Genomic DNA, 17,853 nt, shown 5'->3' with positions numbered 1-17,853 from the left:
CTGTTCATTAGTCAATTTCTCAGGAACTATCTCAAGGATCTCCTCGATGTCATCCTCATCCACACCCAAGTTAAAGTTGCTTGCCATCTCAACCACAGCCATGTTGATTTTTTGCAACCTCCTCATGCTTGGCAAATCATCTTAAGTCACAGATGAACCTCTTGAGTATCTTCTAGATGCCATTCATACACTCCTTGGTGACAACACCCCAAGCCCAAGCAAGGTTTCCTGATGCAGTCATAGATGTTGTAATCCTTCCAAAATTGCATGTGTTTTCCTCACTTACAATAGCCTAGGCAAAGATCCTCATTGGGCACTAGGCTTTAAAAGCTGCTATGATTGTTTGGATCAAAGTAGTAGTATTTGGAGGGAGAAACATCACATTGATATTGGGATGAGGATCACCAATTAAGAGGATGTTCAGGAACATTATCAACAATGAGCAACGTCTTAAAAGGTATATGAGGTCTGTCCAGAAAAAATCCAACCATGAGAGCAGTTTGTACAATATCAACATAATCTGACAGCCAAGAAGAGTGGACTAGAATGCATATGGGTGAACAATGACGACTTCACTGTACTAGTCAGTGAGGGCAGTAGATGCCATTGGGTGAGCATGTATACTGTGTGGCTGTCGCATTCAAAATGTCTGAGCAATTACAGCAACAAAATCTGTATCCAATTTTGCATTAAGTTTGAACATTCCTCTGCAGAAACTATCTGGATGATTCAGGACTATGGGCAACTGGTGACTGGCAGCTTCATCACAACAATGCAGCCACTCACACAACAGGTATCATGAGAAGTGTTTTAGCAAAACATCCAATCACCCAGGTGACTCAGCCCCCCTAGAGCTCAGATTTGGCACCCTGAGACTTCCGGCTTTTCCAAAAACAAAAATCACTTTTGGAAGGGAAGAGATTTCAAATCGTTGATGAGATTCAGGACATATGTCAGGGCAGCTGATGGTGACTGGGAGAACTAAGTGAGATCCCAAAGTGCCTTCTCTGAAGAAGCACTGAGGCAGCCTTGTCCTATGTACAATGTTTCTTGTATCTTCTTCAACAAATGTCTCTATTTTTCATATTATATGGCTGAATACTTTCTGGATAGGCCTGATATTATGTTTCTCCAAACAGTACTTTTTCATTTCACTGGCTCAGCAATTCAGGAGTCATTTTGGAAGAGGAGCTTGGTCATCTGTGACTTCTTACTGTTCCTGTAGTATGTTGGGAGCATGTGCTTACTGATATGCTTGAAGGTCCTGGGGTTCTCACTGTGCCATATATATTGCAATTTCTAGCCTGCAACATTGCTCCCAAGCAACAGTGTTCTGTCCTTAAAAGCCCTGAAACCTGGCATTGACTTGGCCTCCTCAGCAGATGGAAAGTTCTTTCAGGCATCTGTTCTTGGAATAGGGAGGTTTCATCCATATCGAGTATTTGCTCTGATTTAGTAATTTCCCTCCACAATCAATACGTCTAATATTCACAATAAATCTTCAGCCACCTTCAGATCAGCACTCTCAGATTCACCACTCACTTTTCATTATGTAATGAATAACAACACTCGAATCATTTATTTTTTAAAAATATTTTGTTTATCTTTAGAGGGGAAGGAGAGGAGAGGAGGAGAGAAATACCAATGTACGGTTGCCTCTCGTGGGCCTCTGCTGGGAACTGGCCTGCAACACAGACACATGCCCTGACTGGGAATGGAACTCTAATCCTTTGGTTAGTAGGCCCGCACTCAATTCACTGAGCTACACCAGCCAGGGCACAACACTTGAATAATTTAAACCACCAGAGCTAGCAATAAATTCGACATCACAGTTGGGTCCAGCCTTTTCCTTCAACACTAAACTTTTTGCTTTGGCCACCATCATCATAACGCTGGGAAGGATATATACTTCTGTGTCTGATCTTCAATCTACGTCATTAGAAGTTTCTCCATGTCTGATATAGGGCCTGTCTCAAATTTTTGTTAGTCTCGTTGCCTTCATGAAGCAGCTCCTGTAACACATTCTGTCACTTTGTTCTTGTTCTTCAAGATCATAGCTATGGTGAAATGGGGCATGCCCGAATGGTGAACAATAACCATCAGTGATTTTCTACCTTCCTAGTTCTTAATCACTCTAATTTCATTTCCAGGTCAATGACTCAGCATGGCTTCTTAAGAGCAACATTAGCAGTGATTCTGTAGGCTTAGGGACCATGATGAACAAAACAGCATGAGATTAAATCAAACACAAGTAAAATGATGCAATCAAGAAATGTGGTAAACCTAAGACTTTGAGGCTGCTGCATGTGTAACACGGCATAGTGTTTTATAGCAAACTTTTTTTATAAGTAAAAGTTATATGAAATAGTATAACAAATACATAAACCAATTAACAGTTGCTTACTATCAACTTTTTATGTAGTGTACATAATTGCATGTTATTTTTTTTAAATAGGTTTTTATTTTTTTTAATTTTTTAAAAGATTTTATTTATTTATCTTTAGAGAGGAAAGGAAGCAGAGAAGGAGAGAAACATCAATGTGTGGTTGCCTCTCATGAGTCCCCTGCTGGGAACTGGCCTGCAACCCAGGCATGTGCCCTGACTGGGAATTGAACCGCAATACTCTGGTTCGCAGGCCCACGCTCAATCCACTGAGCTATACCAGCCAGGGCCGAATGTGTTATTCTTTTATACAACTGGCAGTGCAGGTTTACAACAACAGCACCACAAACATGTAAATTATGCATTAGACTATGACATTACTAGACAAGAGAAAAGAATTCTTCAGGTCCATTACAATCTTATGGGACTACCACTATACACGTAAGCCCATTGCTGACCAAAATGTACGTCCTCAAATAATTTAATTTCATTCAACATTGCTTTGTTATTACATTGATGAAATGCCATAGAAACTTAACTCTTGCCTTTATCAGTTAGCCTATGATAAAATTGGTTTCATTATGTCATTTCCCTGAAACTCACAGAACCTATCAAAGATGTTAGTAACCATATCTCACAGGAGGATTATATGGGATAATCTGTGTAAAGTGTGTGGCACATAAGTAAGTACTCAGAAAATGTTAGCTGCTACTACCTACATTACTGTACTAAAGATTACAGTGTATATCTGCAATTAGATATAGTTTTCAAAGTTTTAGTATGTTTTAAGTGCTCATTCTACTTACCTTACCAACAGGTTCACAGCACTAATTAAATTTATTACTTGTGTAACAACAAACACATTTTTAAATTTGTTACTAAAACAAATGAGTCCTGACCAACATGACTCAGATGGTTATGGCGCCTCGTCCGGCAAAGCAAAAGTGGCTGGTTCAACTTCCCATCAGGGCATGCATGTCTAGGTTGTAGGTTTGGTCCCTGATCAGGGCACATGCAGGCAACCAATCAATGATTCTCTCTCACATCAGTATTTTTCTCCCATTCTCCCTCCCTTTCCCTCTCTCTAAAAATAAATAAATAAAATCTTTTTTAAAAAATGAAGTAAAGGTGTTAAAGTGGACTATTCAAAAATAAGTAGTCCTGGCTGGTGTGGCTCAGTAGATTGAGCGTAGGCCTGTGAACCAGAGTATCGCAGTTCGATTCCCAGTCAGGGCACATGCCTGGGTTGCAGGCCAGATCCCAGCAGAGGACGCATGAGAGGCAACCATACACCGATGTTTCTCTCCCTCTCTCCTTCTCCTCTAAAGATAAATAAAATTAATTTTTTAAAAAATAAGTGGACTATTCACTTCCTATCTTATGTACATACTCCAAAATCTGAATTTTCTAATTCTTATATAGAAAAACATTTACCTAATATCAAACCTTGGCAATCTGAACTAAAATAATCTCTTCAACTCTATTCCATTTGCTTCAGAATCAACTTATTTAAAGGTACATTAAGCATAAACTCTGAATAACAATTTGTCCCTGAATAAGGGACAAAGCTGAAATAAAGTAATGACAGGACACATTTAAAGAGGTTCAATCTTACTTGGACATCTACATATAAGACAGAACAGTTCTAAAGAGTTCAGGACATAAAAGAATTGAACCTTTTAAATATCTTTGGAGTTCTGTAATCCTAATCTCTGAATGTATAACTCTTCCTCATTGTTATTTTCCTATAACAATATTAGCAGAGATGGACCATTTTCTTAGATGACCTCCTTTATTTTACCTGTCTCCAACAGATTATTCTACTACAACCTTAGAGTATGGTCACTAATAATAAGTTGCAAAGATGGAACAGAACATTTTATAGTAATAGTGTTAATGTTGACAAATGCTCTAACAGGCCCTAAAATTTAAAAACTTTGATTTTAATTACAATTTACAATTGTATCAATAATAGCTATACCTCACATTTGTAGTTTTAAAGTCTACACAAAGATTTTTATGAAGATCATTTATAAAACCTCTAAGTTTATCAATATCCTTATACCTTTCCTTACTATCTATAAGGTAGTAAACTCTTCCTACACTGTTTTGCCTATTTGATGAGTGTTCAATAAATACTGTTTACTAATACAAGTCTCTGAAACAGGAATCAACATGATGCAAAGAAAATACTAATACTAAGGTCCAAATCCTTTGTTCAAGAATAATCCTTATTGGAGTTCTCCCTCTAAAGAGCTTATCAATGCCTTTTCTGTCCCCCTCCTCCCCCCACCCCAGCCCACAGGCGTTGTTACCTTTACATCTCTCTCCTAAGCTCCAAGGGCCCTTCTTTTGCCTCTGTAACTTGTTTCTTGAGCCCCTTTCTTCCCCGACTCACTTTTTCTACCTCTGTGATTTTCAAAATAAACTTTCTCTTATTTAAAAAAGAAAAAAAGCCCTGGCTGGTGTGGCTCAGTGGATTGAGCACTGGTCTACAAATCGAAGGTTCACCTGTTCAAACTCCACTCAGGGTACATGGCTGGGTAGTGGGCTAGGTCCCCAGTTAGGGGAATGGGAGACAGCTGATTGGCATTTCTCCCACATCCACATTTCTCTCCCTCTTTCTCTATCCCTTCCCATCTCTCTAAAATACAAATACATAAAATCATTTTAAAAATTCTTATATCAAATTTAAGACACTAATGCTAGCTAGCATTTTAAAAAATTACAGAAGATTTCAGTGCACCTTGGCCAGATAGCTCAGTTGGTTGGAGTGTCCTCCCATGCACCACAGGTTGCAGGTTCCATCCCAGGTGCAAGCACATGCAGAAAGCAACAGATCACTGTTTCTCTTTCTCTTCCTATCCCCCTTCTCTCCTTATCACCCTTCCTTCCTTCCCCCCTCTCTAAATTCAATAAACATCCTCGGGTGAGAATTTGGGGTGGGGGGAGATTTCAATGCAAGGTTCCCTCACAACTAGGTCCCAAGTACCACCAAACTGATGTTAAGACTTTACAGTTTCTAAGACACATCCCAATTTCAGAGAAGTTAAAAACTATATAAATATGCATTTTGGAATCGATATTGTAAAAGCACAGTCTATAAAGCACTGAGGTGCCATATTTGGTATGGCAGGGGAGGGGGGAACACTAAAATTAGATTTAATGCCCCAAAATCACTGGACATTAACTGTGTTTCAATTTACAAGGTTGCATTAGTTCACTTTAGTTCTCTCAGGACAACTTCAACTTCCAGAAAAGGTTATAGCTAAAAGCCCTAAGAGATATTCTCAAAGTGATTAAGGAAAAAATTTTTAAAAAATTTTAACTGACTCTTACAGTTGTTGTTTTTATTAAAGAGTATTACCTTTATAATTTTAAAGTTTTTTTTAGTTGCCTATAAAATATCCTAAAAGGGATTCTCAGCTTGTCAGTTAGCTCTCTGAAAATGTACAGAAACTAGTTTATGTATCTGTTTTTTCCGGAGAAAATTCGTAAAGTTCCCAAAATGATCCATATACCAAAAAGACCAACAATCACCTTCTTAAAATAATTGTTTCAACTACATATTAAGAATTACAGTCATAAAATAGAGTATTCTATAATCAGAAAGCCATTACTAGACCAAAAGTTAACTTTGAGGGTTCTTGTTCTTTGGGGAGGAAGGTGCAGAAACGTTTCATTTCTTTTAGAACAAATGAAAATAATGCAACCCTTTATTTTAAAAAAACTATTACAAAGGTGCCTCGTTAGTGCAGTAGGTAGCATGTCTCATAAAAAAATTACTGAAGAGTTTCTTTAGTATAAATCTGACAAGCTCCGATTAAGGAAAACTTTGAGTAGATAACACTTTCTAATTTATCAGTTTGGAGTTTTCTAAAGAATGGAACACACCTATATTTTATATCCTCAATCAGATTATTGAATGAAATCAACTACAAAAAGTTCACTGCTATACTTTAAGCTTTACATATCATTTCAACTTTTATGTTATGCACATTAGGAAAGAGGCACTCACTTTTGGACCTCTAGACTCACTGCTATCATGCTTTTAGATGATTAATGCAGGAGCTCCAAGGAAGTTCACATCCACACTAAGATCGTTATCAGAAATTTTAGTATTTTTAAAAATTTTTTATTTTACTTGATAATTTTATTTGATTTTAGAGAGAGGGGAAAAGAGAGACAAAGAGAGGCAAGAAACATCCATATGAGAGAGAAACACCAATTGGCTGCCTTCCATATGCACCCTGGGGGGCCCAATCTGAATTGAACCTGTTAACTTTAGGTTTGAGGGACAGTGCCCAACCAACTGAGCCACACCCACCCTGGCAGATAGTATTTTCTAAAGGACTGTGGTGAACTTATTAAAAGTCATCATTTTTTTCCAGTAACATAATAAAATTCCAACTTGCTCCAAAACAAGAGCAGTTTTGGTGTTCTTGGTGTTCTAAGCCATCTTCTACTTTGTGTTTTGTAACGACTGACCTCAGAGGGAAAATTCAAAGCAGCAAAGAAATTCACTTGGAAAGTCAATGAAAACTAGCAACTGGACAAAAAAAAAAAAAAATAGCAAGGCCACAAAAGAATTTATAAGAAGCCAAAAAAACAGACACAAGTTACTACCTGTGCCTTCCATACATCCATATTCACCCCCAAGCTAAGAATCACATTGATTCTAGATATTTAAAAAATAAGTAAAAGCAGGATGAATCAAAAAAATTGTGAAATACGGGTATCACAAGTCTCTAGCACAACAGATGCCATGGTTAAAACAGACTGTAGCCGACTACTTCATAGTGAAAAAGATCAGTAAGAAGCATACTAATTTGTAAAAGTGAAGGAGTTACATTAAGAAGAAATTTAAAGAATGACTGATAAGGCCCTGACCAGGTGGTTCTATTGGTTAGAGTATAGTCTCTCTTGATATGCCAAGGTTGCAGTTAGATCCCTGGTTAGGTCACATACAAGAATCAACCAAGAAGATCGGATCAGTGAGTTGGAGGACACAGTAGAAAGAATCTCCCAGAAAGAGCAAGAAAGGGAAAAGAGGCTCAAAAAGAATGAAGATGGGCTAAGAGAAATGCAAGATAATATGAAACGTAATAATATCCGAATAATAGGAATACCAGAAGGAGAAGAAGAAGAACAAGGGATAGAAAACCTATTTGAAAGAGTAATGATGGAAAATTTTCCTAATTTGATGAGAGAAAAAGTTACACGAATCCAGGAATCACAGACAGTCCCATTCAAGAGGAACCCAAAGAGGCCCACTTCAAGAATCAACCAATGAATGAGTAAGAGAAACAACAAATCAATGCTCCTGGAGCTCTCTCTCTTTCTGTACAATCAATAAATGAAAAAATTTGACCCTGGCTGGTATGGTTCAGTGGATTGATTGAGCATCAGCCTCTGAACCAAAAAGTCATGGGTTTGATCCCAGGTCAGGGCACACAGCTGGGACGCATGTGAGAGGCAACTGGCCCATGTTTCTTTCCCTCTCCTTCTCCTTCCCTTCCCCCCTCTTTAAAAACAAATTTAAAAATCTTTAAAAAAAATAATATATTTTTTTGCATTTTATTTATTCATTTTTAGAGAGAGAGGAAATAAGGGGGAGAGAGAGAGAAAACATCAATGTGCAAGAGAAACATGATAGGTTGCCTCTCATATGCCCCCAACAAGGACCTGGCCAGGAACTGGGGCACATGCCCTGACTCTGACTCAGAATCGAACCAGCAGCCTTTCAGTTTGTGGGACAATGCCCAACCCACTAAGCAACAACCAATCAGGGCAAAATAAAAATTGTAATTGGAAAAAAAAAAAGAATAACCTACAGTCCACTGCCTTCAGGAACTATTATGCAAAATAGAGAAATAGTTTAACTTGAAAAGTTATACTAAATGTTGAAGGACTATAATTTGAAGGGAGAATAGTAATAGGGAAAGTTCTCTGCCAACTTTTAACTGCAGCTGTAGTGAAACACACTAAAGGCCTTGATTTAAGACAAAAGCAGTGAAATAAAAAACAATGATTTAATACTTATCACTCATGTTAACTGCTCATGACCACAAATTTGCCTGTTTCCAATGAAGAGTTTTGGGATAAAAGGCCATACAATAAGGGGAAAAATGGAAAAAACGAAATTAAACAAAATTCTCACACAAGACTAAAACATAAAAACCTGCTTAAGAATTTTCATGCCTTTTTATATGTCACAAAGTTAAAACACTCAAAAATAAAGAAATCTCAGGACAAGCTAAGTGGAGGGGGGCAAAGGGAGAAAACTGGGACAACTGTAATAGCATAAACAATAAGACATTTTTTTAAAAAGGAATCTAACACTAGATTACATTTCTAATGAAACTGGAGATTAAACCATTCTTGTTAAATAGGACTAAAATTAAAAAGCATTTCAATCAATGTATGCTACAGGGAATCTTTTTTACATGTTACCTACTCCAAACTGAGAGGGCTCTCACATTCCTTTCACAGTTACTTAAGCATAAATATTATAATTTGGAATACAGAATTTCTTTTACACAAACTCCACTAAAGTGTGATTATTCTAACTAGCACCGTTGACCATTAATGATAGTTTTTGGAAAGCAACAGGTTTTTTTGGAAATTAAACTTTGTTCCACTAAATTTTGGCCAAATTTTGCTAAATATGGTTCTGCTAGAAATTATCACATAAATCCCATTTTGTGCAACTAATTTTTTCGGTATTTGTAAGTGAAAATTTATACTTCACGAGAGACTATTCCTCACCTAATAACTTGTATGTTTACTTAGTGATTTTAAATACCTGCATCTGAAAAAGTATAATTTATGGTGACCACAAAGATAATGTATACTACTGGTAAGGGCACTGCTCTTACATAATATCTTAAAAACGTGTTTGTTTTTTATTAGGTAGTCAGTGACTATCATAGGCATGAATATTAAACATTTCCCTATCAATTAATTGTTCACATTTTCTACAATGTTGACCCAATTTCAAGCCTGAATCAGAGTCTTCTACCTTTAGAAGTGTTAAAAACAAAGGTAATTGGGTAGCCCTATAAATACATGTAACTATAATACATGACTTAAGATACTTACTCATTTAAAACTTTTGCCAAGATAGCACCACCTCCCTTCAAAACAAAGTACGATTGACTCACTCTTCTATTTCACTTAATTTTGGAAATAAAAAAACTAAATGGATTCCTAAGCACTCATTTCCCTTGGTCTCTTACCGACCATTTCAAACCTTCAACCTTCAGCCCTGGCAGGGTAGCTGAGTTGGTTAGGGCATGTCCTGATATGCCAAGGTGGCAGGTTCCATCCCAGGTCAGGGCACATACAAGAAGTAACCAGTGAATACATAAATAAGTGGAACAACAAATGGATGTTTCCCTCTCTCTCTCTCTCTCTAAAATCAATCAAAATAAATGTTTTTAAGAAGCCAATTTTTAAAAAGTAAAGTTCAACCTTCAGACTCTGATTCATCGCTTCAAAAATAGTTTAAAATATAACAAAATAAAAAACAACCTCTGTTACCAAATTATCTACCTTGGAATTAAAATAATAATTTTTTTAAAAACCCACCAGATTCAAGAACGTCCTAAAGTCGTGGAAAACAATGGAAACAATGTGTATGGTCACTGTTTACGAAGCCAGTCCTACTCGGTGAAACCATCTCACCTCATACACTTTTAATCCGTGAGACCACCCATTTGCTAGAGTTAACCACCTGGGCAAAAGGTTTTAATTTCGTCTCACTTAAGTGGGAAACAATCAATTTCCCTACATAACGAGTTCCACCCTCTGTGAATATTTCTCCATGTAGGAACAAAAACAAAAAAAGCCTGTAAAGTTGGTGGCAGGGTGAGGACAAAGGGCATTTTGAAACACCAGAGAAGTAAATAGAGAATGAAGACAGAACGGGTTTCTAAACTAAAGTTCCTTCAAGGGGATAAAGGCGAGAAAAATGCAGGTACCCTTGTAAACACCCCTGGGCTCCTTCCTACCCTTCACTACCGCCCACTGGAATGCAAAGTTGGAACTACCATTCCACAGAAGCCCATCAAATCCTCAAAATGTCAGGTCACCAGGCAGCCTCTGCAATGACAGACTAATACCCCTCCCCCACCCCCACCCCCCCAAAAAAGAAAGGTCCAATCCAATAAGTGCAGGTCACTCTGCCCTCTGGGGCAGTTCCAACCGGCGTAAGGATGGTTCTGATGTGAGGACGAGAGGGGGAAAGACTGACCACCTTTCTTCCCTTACACCCTCAGTTGAGACAACAAAACAAAGACAGTCCTCCTCCTCCCCGGGTCTTCACTACCCTAGCCAGAGAGGCTTTCCCATTTCCCGGTGCAGTCTGGCCTTCCACCCCCGCCCCCAGGACAAAGAAAAGGCCCTGGGTGAGCAAGGCCTTCCTGCCTCCACGGGTGGGGGGAGGGGGCTGCTGAGGTGAGGAGCCCCCTCCGCTCATCCGCGCTCACACTCACTCTCTTGGCCCCGAAAACAGCCGAAAGCGGCGGGGAGCGGAGGCCGCCGAGAAGGAAACCTTTTCTGCGAGGGGTTGGGGGTACCTTAAAGTAGCCGCCTTCGTAGAGGGTATTGGGGGGTCCGAAGATGGCAACCTCCCAGTTGTAGAGGTCGGACTCATCCACCAGGGTGATCCGGAAGCCCTCCACTGGTTCCTCCTGCAGGGATTTCAGCTCCAGCATCAGGGCCTTCTGCGAGCTGGTCATCTGCTGCTGGGCCATCGCGGCGGCGGCGGCGGCGGCGCCGGGCCGGGGCCCCAGTCCTCACGCACCGGCGGAGCCGGACCAGGCCCCTCCCCTCGGCTCGCCCTCGGGCCGGGCCGCACCGGGGCCCGGTCTTCACACACCCAGCGGGCCAGACAAGGCCCAAGACGGCCCGTGGGCCGGCCCGTGTCCTCACACACGACGCGGGCCGGGTCCTTCTCCTCACACTCGGGCCAGGGGAAGGGGAAGGGTTGAGGTTGGGGGAGTTAGGGGAATTCGCTCCTGGTCTCGGTCCTCCCCCCCCGAGGGGGCCTCAACTTGGGGGGGGGGGGGGGGAGAAGAGGTGGAAGCGGAGAAAGGCGGCGGAGGGCCGGCGATGGTAAGAGGAGGGGGCCGGGCCGGCCCGGGAGCGCCGCGCTCGCTCGCCCTCTCGTTCTTCTCGGGGGCCACCGGGGCCGGAGGACGCGCAGGGCCGAAGGCCGGGAGAAGCGCGGCGTGCTGGGGTCTCGCGGCGGCGGCGGCGGCGGCGGCGGCGGCGGCGGCGGCGGCGGCGGCGAAGAGAGCTCCTCGCCGCGGGAGCGACGGAGCCGAGAAGAAGGAGGGAGGGAGGGAGGAAGGGAGGGAGGGATAGAGGGAGGAGGGGCGCGCGCCCGGAGGGGGGAGGCTCTCGGCGACTGGCGGCCCGACGCGCGTGCGCGCGCCCCTCCCTCCTCCTCCCTCCTCCTCCCTCCTCTTCGCCCTTCTCCTCCTCCTCCCGCTTCTCCACCTCCTCCCCTCGGCTCTGCTCTGTGGCGGCGCTTTGTGACGCCGGCGTTTGTGCCCCGCCCTTAAAGAGCCAAGCCACGGCGGGGTCCGCGGGTGGCCTCAGGGAATGCCCTTGGCCTCAGAATGATGGTTGTGCAACTCGACGCTCTGGTTCCTTCGTCACGCGCGCAGAAAAGTAACCTCTGGTTTTAGAGCCATCGGCACTCTCCTCCCCATATCTGGCCTCCTTAGGCATCCTCCCAGGAGACCTGGTCCTCTGCAGGCCTTTCCCTGTGACACACAGTCTTAAATCCGTGCACTCAGGGTGCTTGACAAGGATGTACCGAGAATGTGGGCCTTGTTGGCCGGAACAAGTGTCCCAACACCTTTGCAGGATTAGCTCTCATACAGTGTGTCACCAATTTGGGGGGAGGGGGCGGTGAGTGGGACCAGTTTCCCCCTAGACACGGGGAAGGCAGATAGGCCAGCTTCTACTTCCTTTCTTAACTACAGATAAGAAGCTGTGGGACATAGACAGATAATAAAACTGGCTGAACCTGGGTTTGTGGTCCTCTGTGTGATTTGGAGCAAGTGCTGTTGGGTATCATTCAGTTTAACCATTTGTAAGATGAAGTACAACACTACTTCAGATTGAATTTTGACCCCCTACAGCTTGAAGGTCTAACCTGAAACTGAGGAAATTTTGAGATAATCATGACTGAAATGAGATATGGAAACAGTCTTCAATCCTCATGATTTTCATAGAATACCCTCTTCTCTTAAGGCAAGATAATGTTTCCTTGAAAAGCCAGGATACTGTGAGAGTACCACACAGAATTTGGGGGGCCGAAAAATCCTTGGTTCCAGCCCTGGCTCCACCATTTACCTCTTCCTTTTTCATCAGCCTATGTAAAAGGGGGTGAATTAAACCTACTATAAGCAATTGTAAAGATTAAATGAAATCGTTTATATACAAGATTTAGCACAATGACTGGTACATGGTAAATGATCTATAAATAGAAAATTTAAAGAAAGAAAAAAATAACTCTGGCTGGTGTGACACAGTGGCTTGAGTGCTGGCCTGTAAACCAAAGGGTCACCAGTTTGATTCTCAGTCAGAACATATGCCTGGTTTGTGGGCCAGGTCAGATCTCCAGTATGGGGCATGTGAAAAGCAACCACACATTAATGTTTTTCTCCCTTTCTCCCTCTCTTCCCCTCGGTCTACAAATATATAATACAATCTTTAAAAAATAAAGAAAAATAATTTAAAGGCATAGCTGTGTTCTGGATATAACCCTCTCCAATATCTAATAGAGTATTTTTAACAACGGTTTTAGATTATAGAAAAATTGAAGCAATAGTACAGAGTTCCCATATTTTTCCATAGGCACCCAATTTCCCCTATTATTAATATATTAGTATACTGTACACGTTTTACAATTATTGAACCAGTGTTGGTATATTACACTTAAAGTCTTCACATATTCTTAGTTTTTGCTTAATGTCCTTTTGGTTTCAGAATCCCACTATACACTATACAATTATACAACACACCATATTTACTTTTCATGTTTTGTTAGATTTCTATTGACTGTGACAGTTTCTAAGACTTTACTTGTTTTTGATGACCTTGACAGTTTTGAGTACTACACAATTGTACAGTGTCCGTCAGTTAGAATGTGTGATGTTCTCCTCATGATTAAATTTGCATTGTGGAATTTGGGTGGAGGAGAGCACAGAGGTAATATGGCATTTTCGTTTCTTTAAAGATTTTATTTATTTATCTTTAGAGAGGAAAGGAAGGAGAGAAGGAGAGAAACATCAATGCACAGTTGCCTCTCATGAGTCCCCTGCTGGGAACTGGCCTGCAACCCAGGCATGTGCCCTGACTGGGAATCGAACCGCGATCATGTGGTTCGCAGGCCCACGCTCAATCCACTGAGCTACACCAGCCAGGGCTAAAATGACATTTTCATCACATCATATCAAGGGCGTATAATATCAACATGAGCCCTGGCCGATGTAGCTCAGTGGATTGAGCTACAATCCACTGAGAAGCAAGGGGTCACCAGTTCGATTCCCAGTCGGGGCACATGCCTGGGTTGCAGGCCAGGTCCCCAGTGGGGGACACATGAGAGGCAACCACACTGATGTTTCTCTCCCACTCTTTCTCCTTCCCTTTTCCTCTCTCTAAAAATAAATATTTAAAAAATATATCACCATGACTTATCAGAGTTGATATTGACATCAATCTCACTTGAGTGTGTCAGGTTTCTCCAATGTAAAGTTACTCTTTTTTTTTAATGACAAAGAGGGAGGAAAAGAAAAAAACGTCTAGCCCTGGCTGGTATAGCTCAGTGGATTGAGCGTGGGCCTGAGAACCACACAATCGCGGTTCGATTCCCAGTCAAGGGCACAAGCCTGGGTTGCAGGCCAGTTCCCAGTTCCTGGCAGGGGACACACGAGAGGCAACCATACATTGATATTTCCCTCTCTCCTTCCTTTCCCCTCTAAAGATAAATAAATAAAATCTTTAAAAATAATAAATAAAAAATAAACCATGTATGTGAGACAGAAACATTGATTGGTTGCCTTCTTGTACATGCCCCAACTAGGGATGGAACCTGCAACCTGGTTTTGTGCGCTGACCAGGAATCAAACCCCTCAACCTTCTGGTCCACAGGACAATGCTCCAACCAACTGAGCCACATTGGCCACAGACAAAGTTACTTTTTTTTCCCCAATTTTTTTATTTAATTATTTTTCAAGTACAGTTTTCTGTCTATTACTCCCATCCCCTCCCACCCCCCATGTTCCCCCCCCTCCCATTTCCACCCTTCTCAGTTGTTGCCCATGTATCCTTTATATATGTTCCTCTAAATCCCTCCCCTATTTCCCCTGAAATTCCCTCCCCTCTCCCCCCGGTCACTGTCAGCCTGTTCTCTATTTCAGTGTCTTTGGTTATATTTTGCTTGCTTGTTTGTTTTGTTGTTTAGCTTCCTGTTAAAGGTGAGATCATATGGTATTTGTCCTTCAACACCTGGCTTATTTCACTCAGCATAATGCTTCATAGTTACTTTTTTTACCACCTTTCAAAATTGTACTCTTCAGCCCTGGCTGGTGTTAGCTCAGTGGATTGAGCATGGGCTTGTGAACCACAGGATTGCGATCGCAGTTTGATTCCCCATCAGGGCACATGCCTGGGTTGCAGGCCAGTTCCCAGCAGGGGACTCACAAGAGGCAGCCATACATTGATGTTTCTCTCTTTCTCTTCTTCCCTTTCCCTCCAAAGATAAATAAATAAAATCTTTTTAAAAATTGTACTCTTCAGAAGTAAGTCACTATGCACAATTCATACCGATGGAGCCCCTTTTTTTGTTGTGGTTGTTCTTTTTTTTCTCAGAGATGAAATCTCGGTATTTTTAAATTATTTTTTAGAGAAAGAGAAGAAGGGAGACACGGAGAGAAACATTTGTTGTTCCACTGATTTATGCATTTATTGGTTGATTCTTGTATGTGCCCTGACTGGGGATCAAACCCACGACAAGATTGGCATATCAGGATGATGCTTAACCAACTGAGCTCCTCAGCCAGTGCGAGATCTCAGTATTTTGAAGACTCATTCCTTAGCTCCCAACTCTACCCTGTAGTTCTTGAGGCCAAACTCCACTGGAATTAGAGCTTATTTCAGAGGAGGGGGAGTGTTGGAGTCAATGCAGCCCCTCCTTCCAAAATGATGATGTATGACTGGTTCTGGCTTCTTCTCCTCCATCACTCAATTTAGAAACAAGAAGATTGTTGACCTGGAAATGTGGGAGATGATGTTGACACCTTTAATAACATGACTATGAGTAGACAAATAGGCAGAAAGTTCATCTTCAAAGCATTGCACTCATATAAACTCATCACAGCCCCACCCTGACCCAGAAGATGGTAGGTCTTTAGTAATCTACTGTACATACACCTGGCCCCCAGACCAGAAGCTGCTCCTGGGTTCATATTTACTCACAAACTCATACAAACATCCACAGTGGCCATGGCTGTAAGCTAACAAACATACACCTGACTGGGAGGCTCGCAGCCCAGTGTGTTAATGAGTTGTATACTTAAGGTTCTCCATTCTCAGGTCAAAGGAACTAAAATTGCACAGAATGTGCCTCATGTCTTTAATCTTAGCAGGCAAGACATTGTTTATTAGTAGTTTGAAACTTTTTTTCAAACTATAAGCAAAAGTTTACTTAGAAAGTCACAAAGGTAGAAGTATGCCATAGAAGAATGGGACCAAGGAAACAAGTTTTAGAGGCAAAAGAAGGTCTGTGGCTTAGGAGTGAGAGAGAAAGGCAAAGGTAATGTACTTGCGGGGGTGGGGCGGGAGGAGTTGAGGGGGACAGGAAAGGCACAGGTGTGCTCTGGAGAGGGAGAGTGCCTAAAATGTCTTACCCATCCCTGGATCCTCAGCAACCATCACCTTGTCTAACACAAAGTAGACACTAAGTAATTGTCCTTCCTGGCTAACAACCAAGAGCAGTAAGACAATCATTAACAACAAATCACAAATTGAACTCCCACCTTCCACCTCCATGCCTAATAAGGATCTCTGAGACACATAGTAGGTGTTCAAGATTATAAAGCATATAAAGTGGAAAGGTCTTGTTCATAACCACATACAAGCTCCACATTTGACAAAGAGTAGGTATTCAAAAGATTTATCAAAACAATGAGTGGCAGAAACAGCTTCCTATACCTTTCTCATACTGTTTCATCGTGACATACAGGCAGTGACTTGACTGATTGGTGCCCCCTGGTGGTAAAGAAAACAAGCTATTTACCCTCAGTTTCCGTGGCATCTGGTACTCCACAACTAGGACTCTACTGAAGAATCAACTACCTTTCTTTCAAAGAGAAAAGATGTGGAAGTCTCGGTAAGAAAAATAAAAGGTAGAGGCATTTGCTTTAGAAAAGTTAATTCTGACCCCAGGGGGCTAACATTTTTATCATTCTGTATGTCTTAACACATGTATATCTTGAAAAGTGCTCTTAGGAACCACAATTCCTTTGCTAATAATAGTTAACATTTGCTGTGCAGCAGTACATGACAGGCTCTTTATATACAATATCCCATTTCGTTCTCACAAAAATCCATGACACGGTCATTACTAGAATATCTATTTAACTGCATGTAAGGGTTAGAGAGGTGAGAAAGTCACCCAAGGTCTCCCAGTGAATAAAGGGCAGAACCTGTAGTTGAACCTTAGCCATCCCACTTTAGTTGACTGACTCCTAACCACCATCCTGTAATATTCCCAGTCTAATGTGCCCACAATAATCTGTGCATATCATTACCCCAATGCTATATTATAATTATTTGTTTACATCTTTCTCCCAGCCTTTGAGGTACTCTTAAGAAAGGGCCATTCATTTACTCAACAAATAGTTATCGAGTGTGTGCTGTGTGACAGGCCTTGTGCTAAATTCCAAGGATACAGTAGTGAATGAGACAGAAATCTTTGAGTCCTGCCGTCACGGTGCTTATATTCTAGTGAGTGAGACAAAAACACACGAAAACAAGTAATTGGTAAACAATATCATTGCACATGTTGGTGAATACTAATGAAGATGATTAAGGAAGCCAAGACTGAAAATGTTCAGGTGGGTGCAATTTGAAATGAAGGCAGGGCAGGGACAAAATGAACCTCTGTGGGGTTACATATAAGTGACCAGAGGGACCAGCCTGCAAAATGTGGACAAGAGTATTATTCTAGTTTCTGGCTTGTGATCACCATGCCTCATTTATTCTTGACACTGAGCACAGGACTTGACATTTTTTAAGTGTCACCCAATGTGGAATGAGTGGTTGGTGCTCTTTGGTCTTCCTCAGACTTGAACAGTGCTGCTTCCTCCTCTCAGTTGACTCAAACTCAAATCGTGCTTCAAGAGTTAGCACAAACTCCATCTCCACTAGGAAACCTTCCTTATCAATCAAAG

The 17,853-nt window shown here is 41.5% G+C and overlaps 1 protein-coding gene across 2 annotated transcripts in view; it reads right to left on the bottom strand.

Moving 5' to 3' along the window:
* UBE2R2 (ubiquitin conjugating enzyme E2 R2) overlaps positions 1–11,769 on the bottom strand; it is a 104,535-nt gene extending 92,766 nt beyond the window's left edge. Inside the window, exon 1 of one of the 2 annotated variants that reach the window (XM_037036083.1) lies at positions 10,963–11,769. In XM_037036083.1, coding sequence (XP_036891978.1) covers positions 10,963–11,139 — 177 coding nt within the window. In that variant the 5' untranslated portion in view covers positions 11,140–11,769. The remainder of the gene's footprint in view (positions 1–10,962) is intronic. The other variant, XM_037036082.1, reaches the window with a different exon arrangement.
* Between the last annotated feature and the right edge of the window lie 6,084 nt (positions 11,770–17,853).

Source organism: Sturnira hondurensis, unplaced genomic scaffold (genome assembly GCF_014824575.4).
Source record: "Sturnira hondurensis isolate 20B ecotype Veracruz unplaced genomic scaffold, ASM1482457v3 Scaffold0022566, whole genome shotgun sequence".
NCBI classification, from domain to species: domain Eukaryota; kingdom Metazoa; phylum Chordata; class Mammalia; order Chiroptera; family Phyllostomidae; genus Sturnira; species Sturnira hondurensis.
Note: the sequence above shows the minus strand (reverse complement) of the source record. Positions and strands in the feature narration are given on the sequence as shown.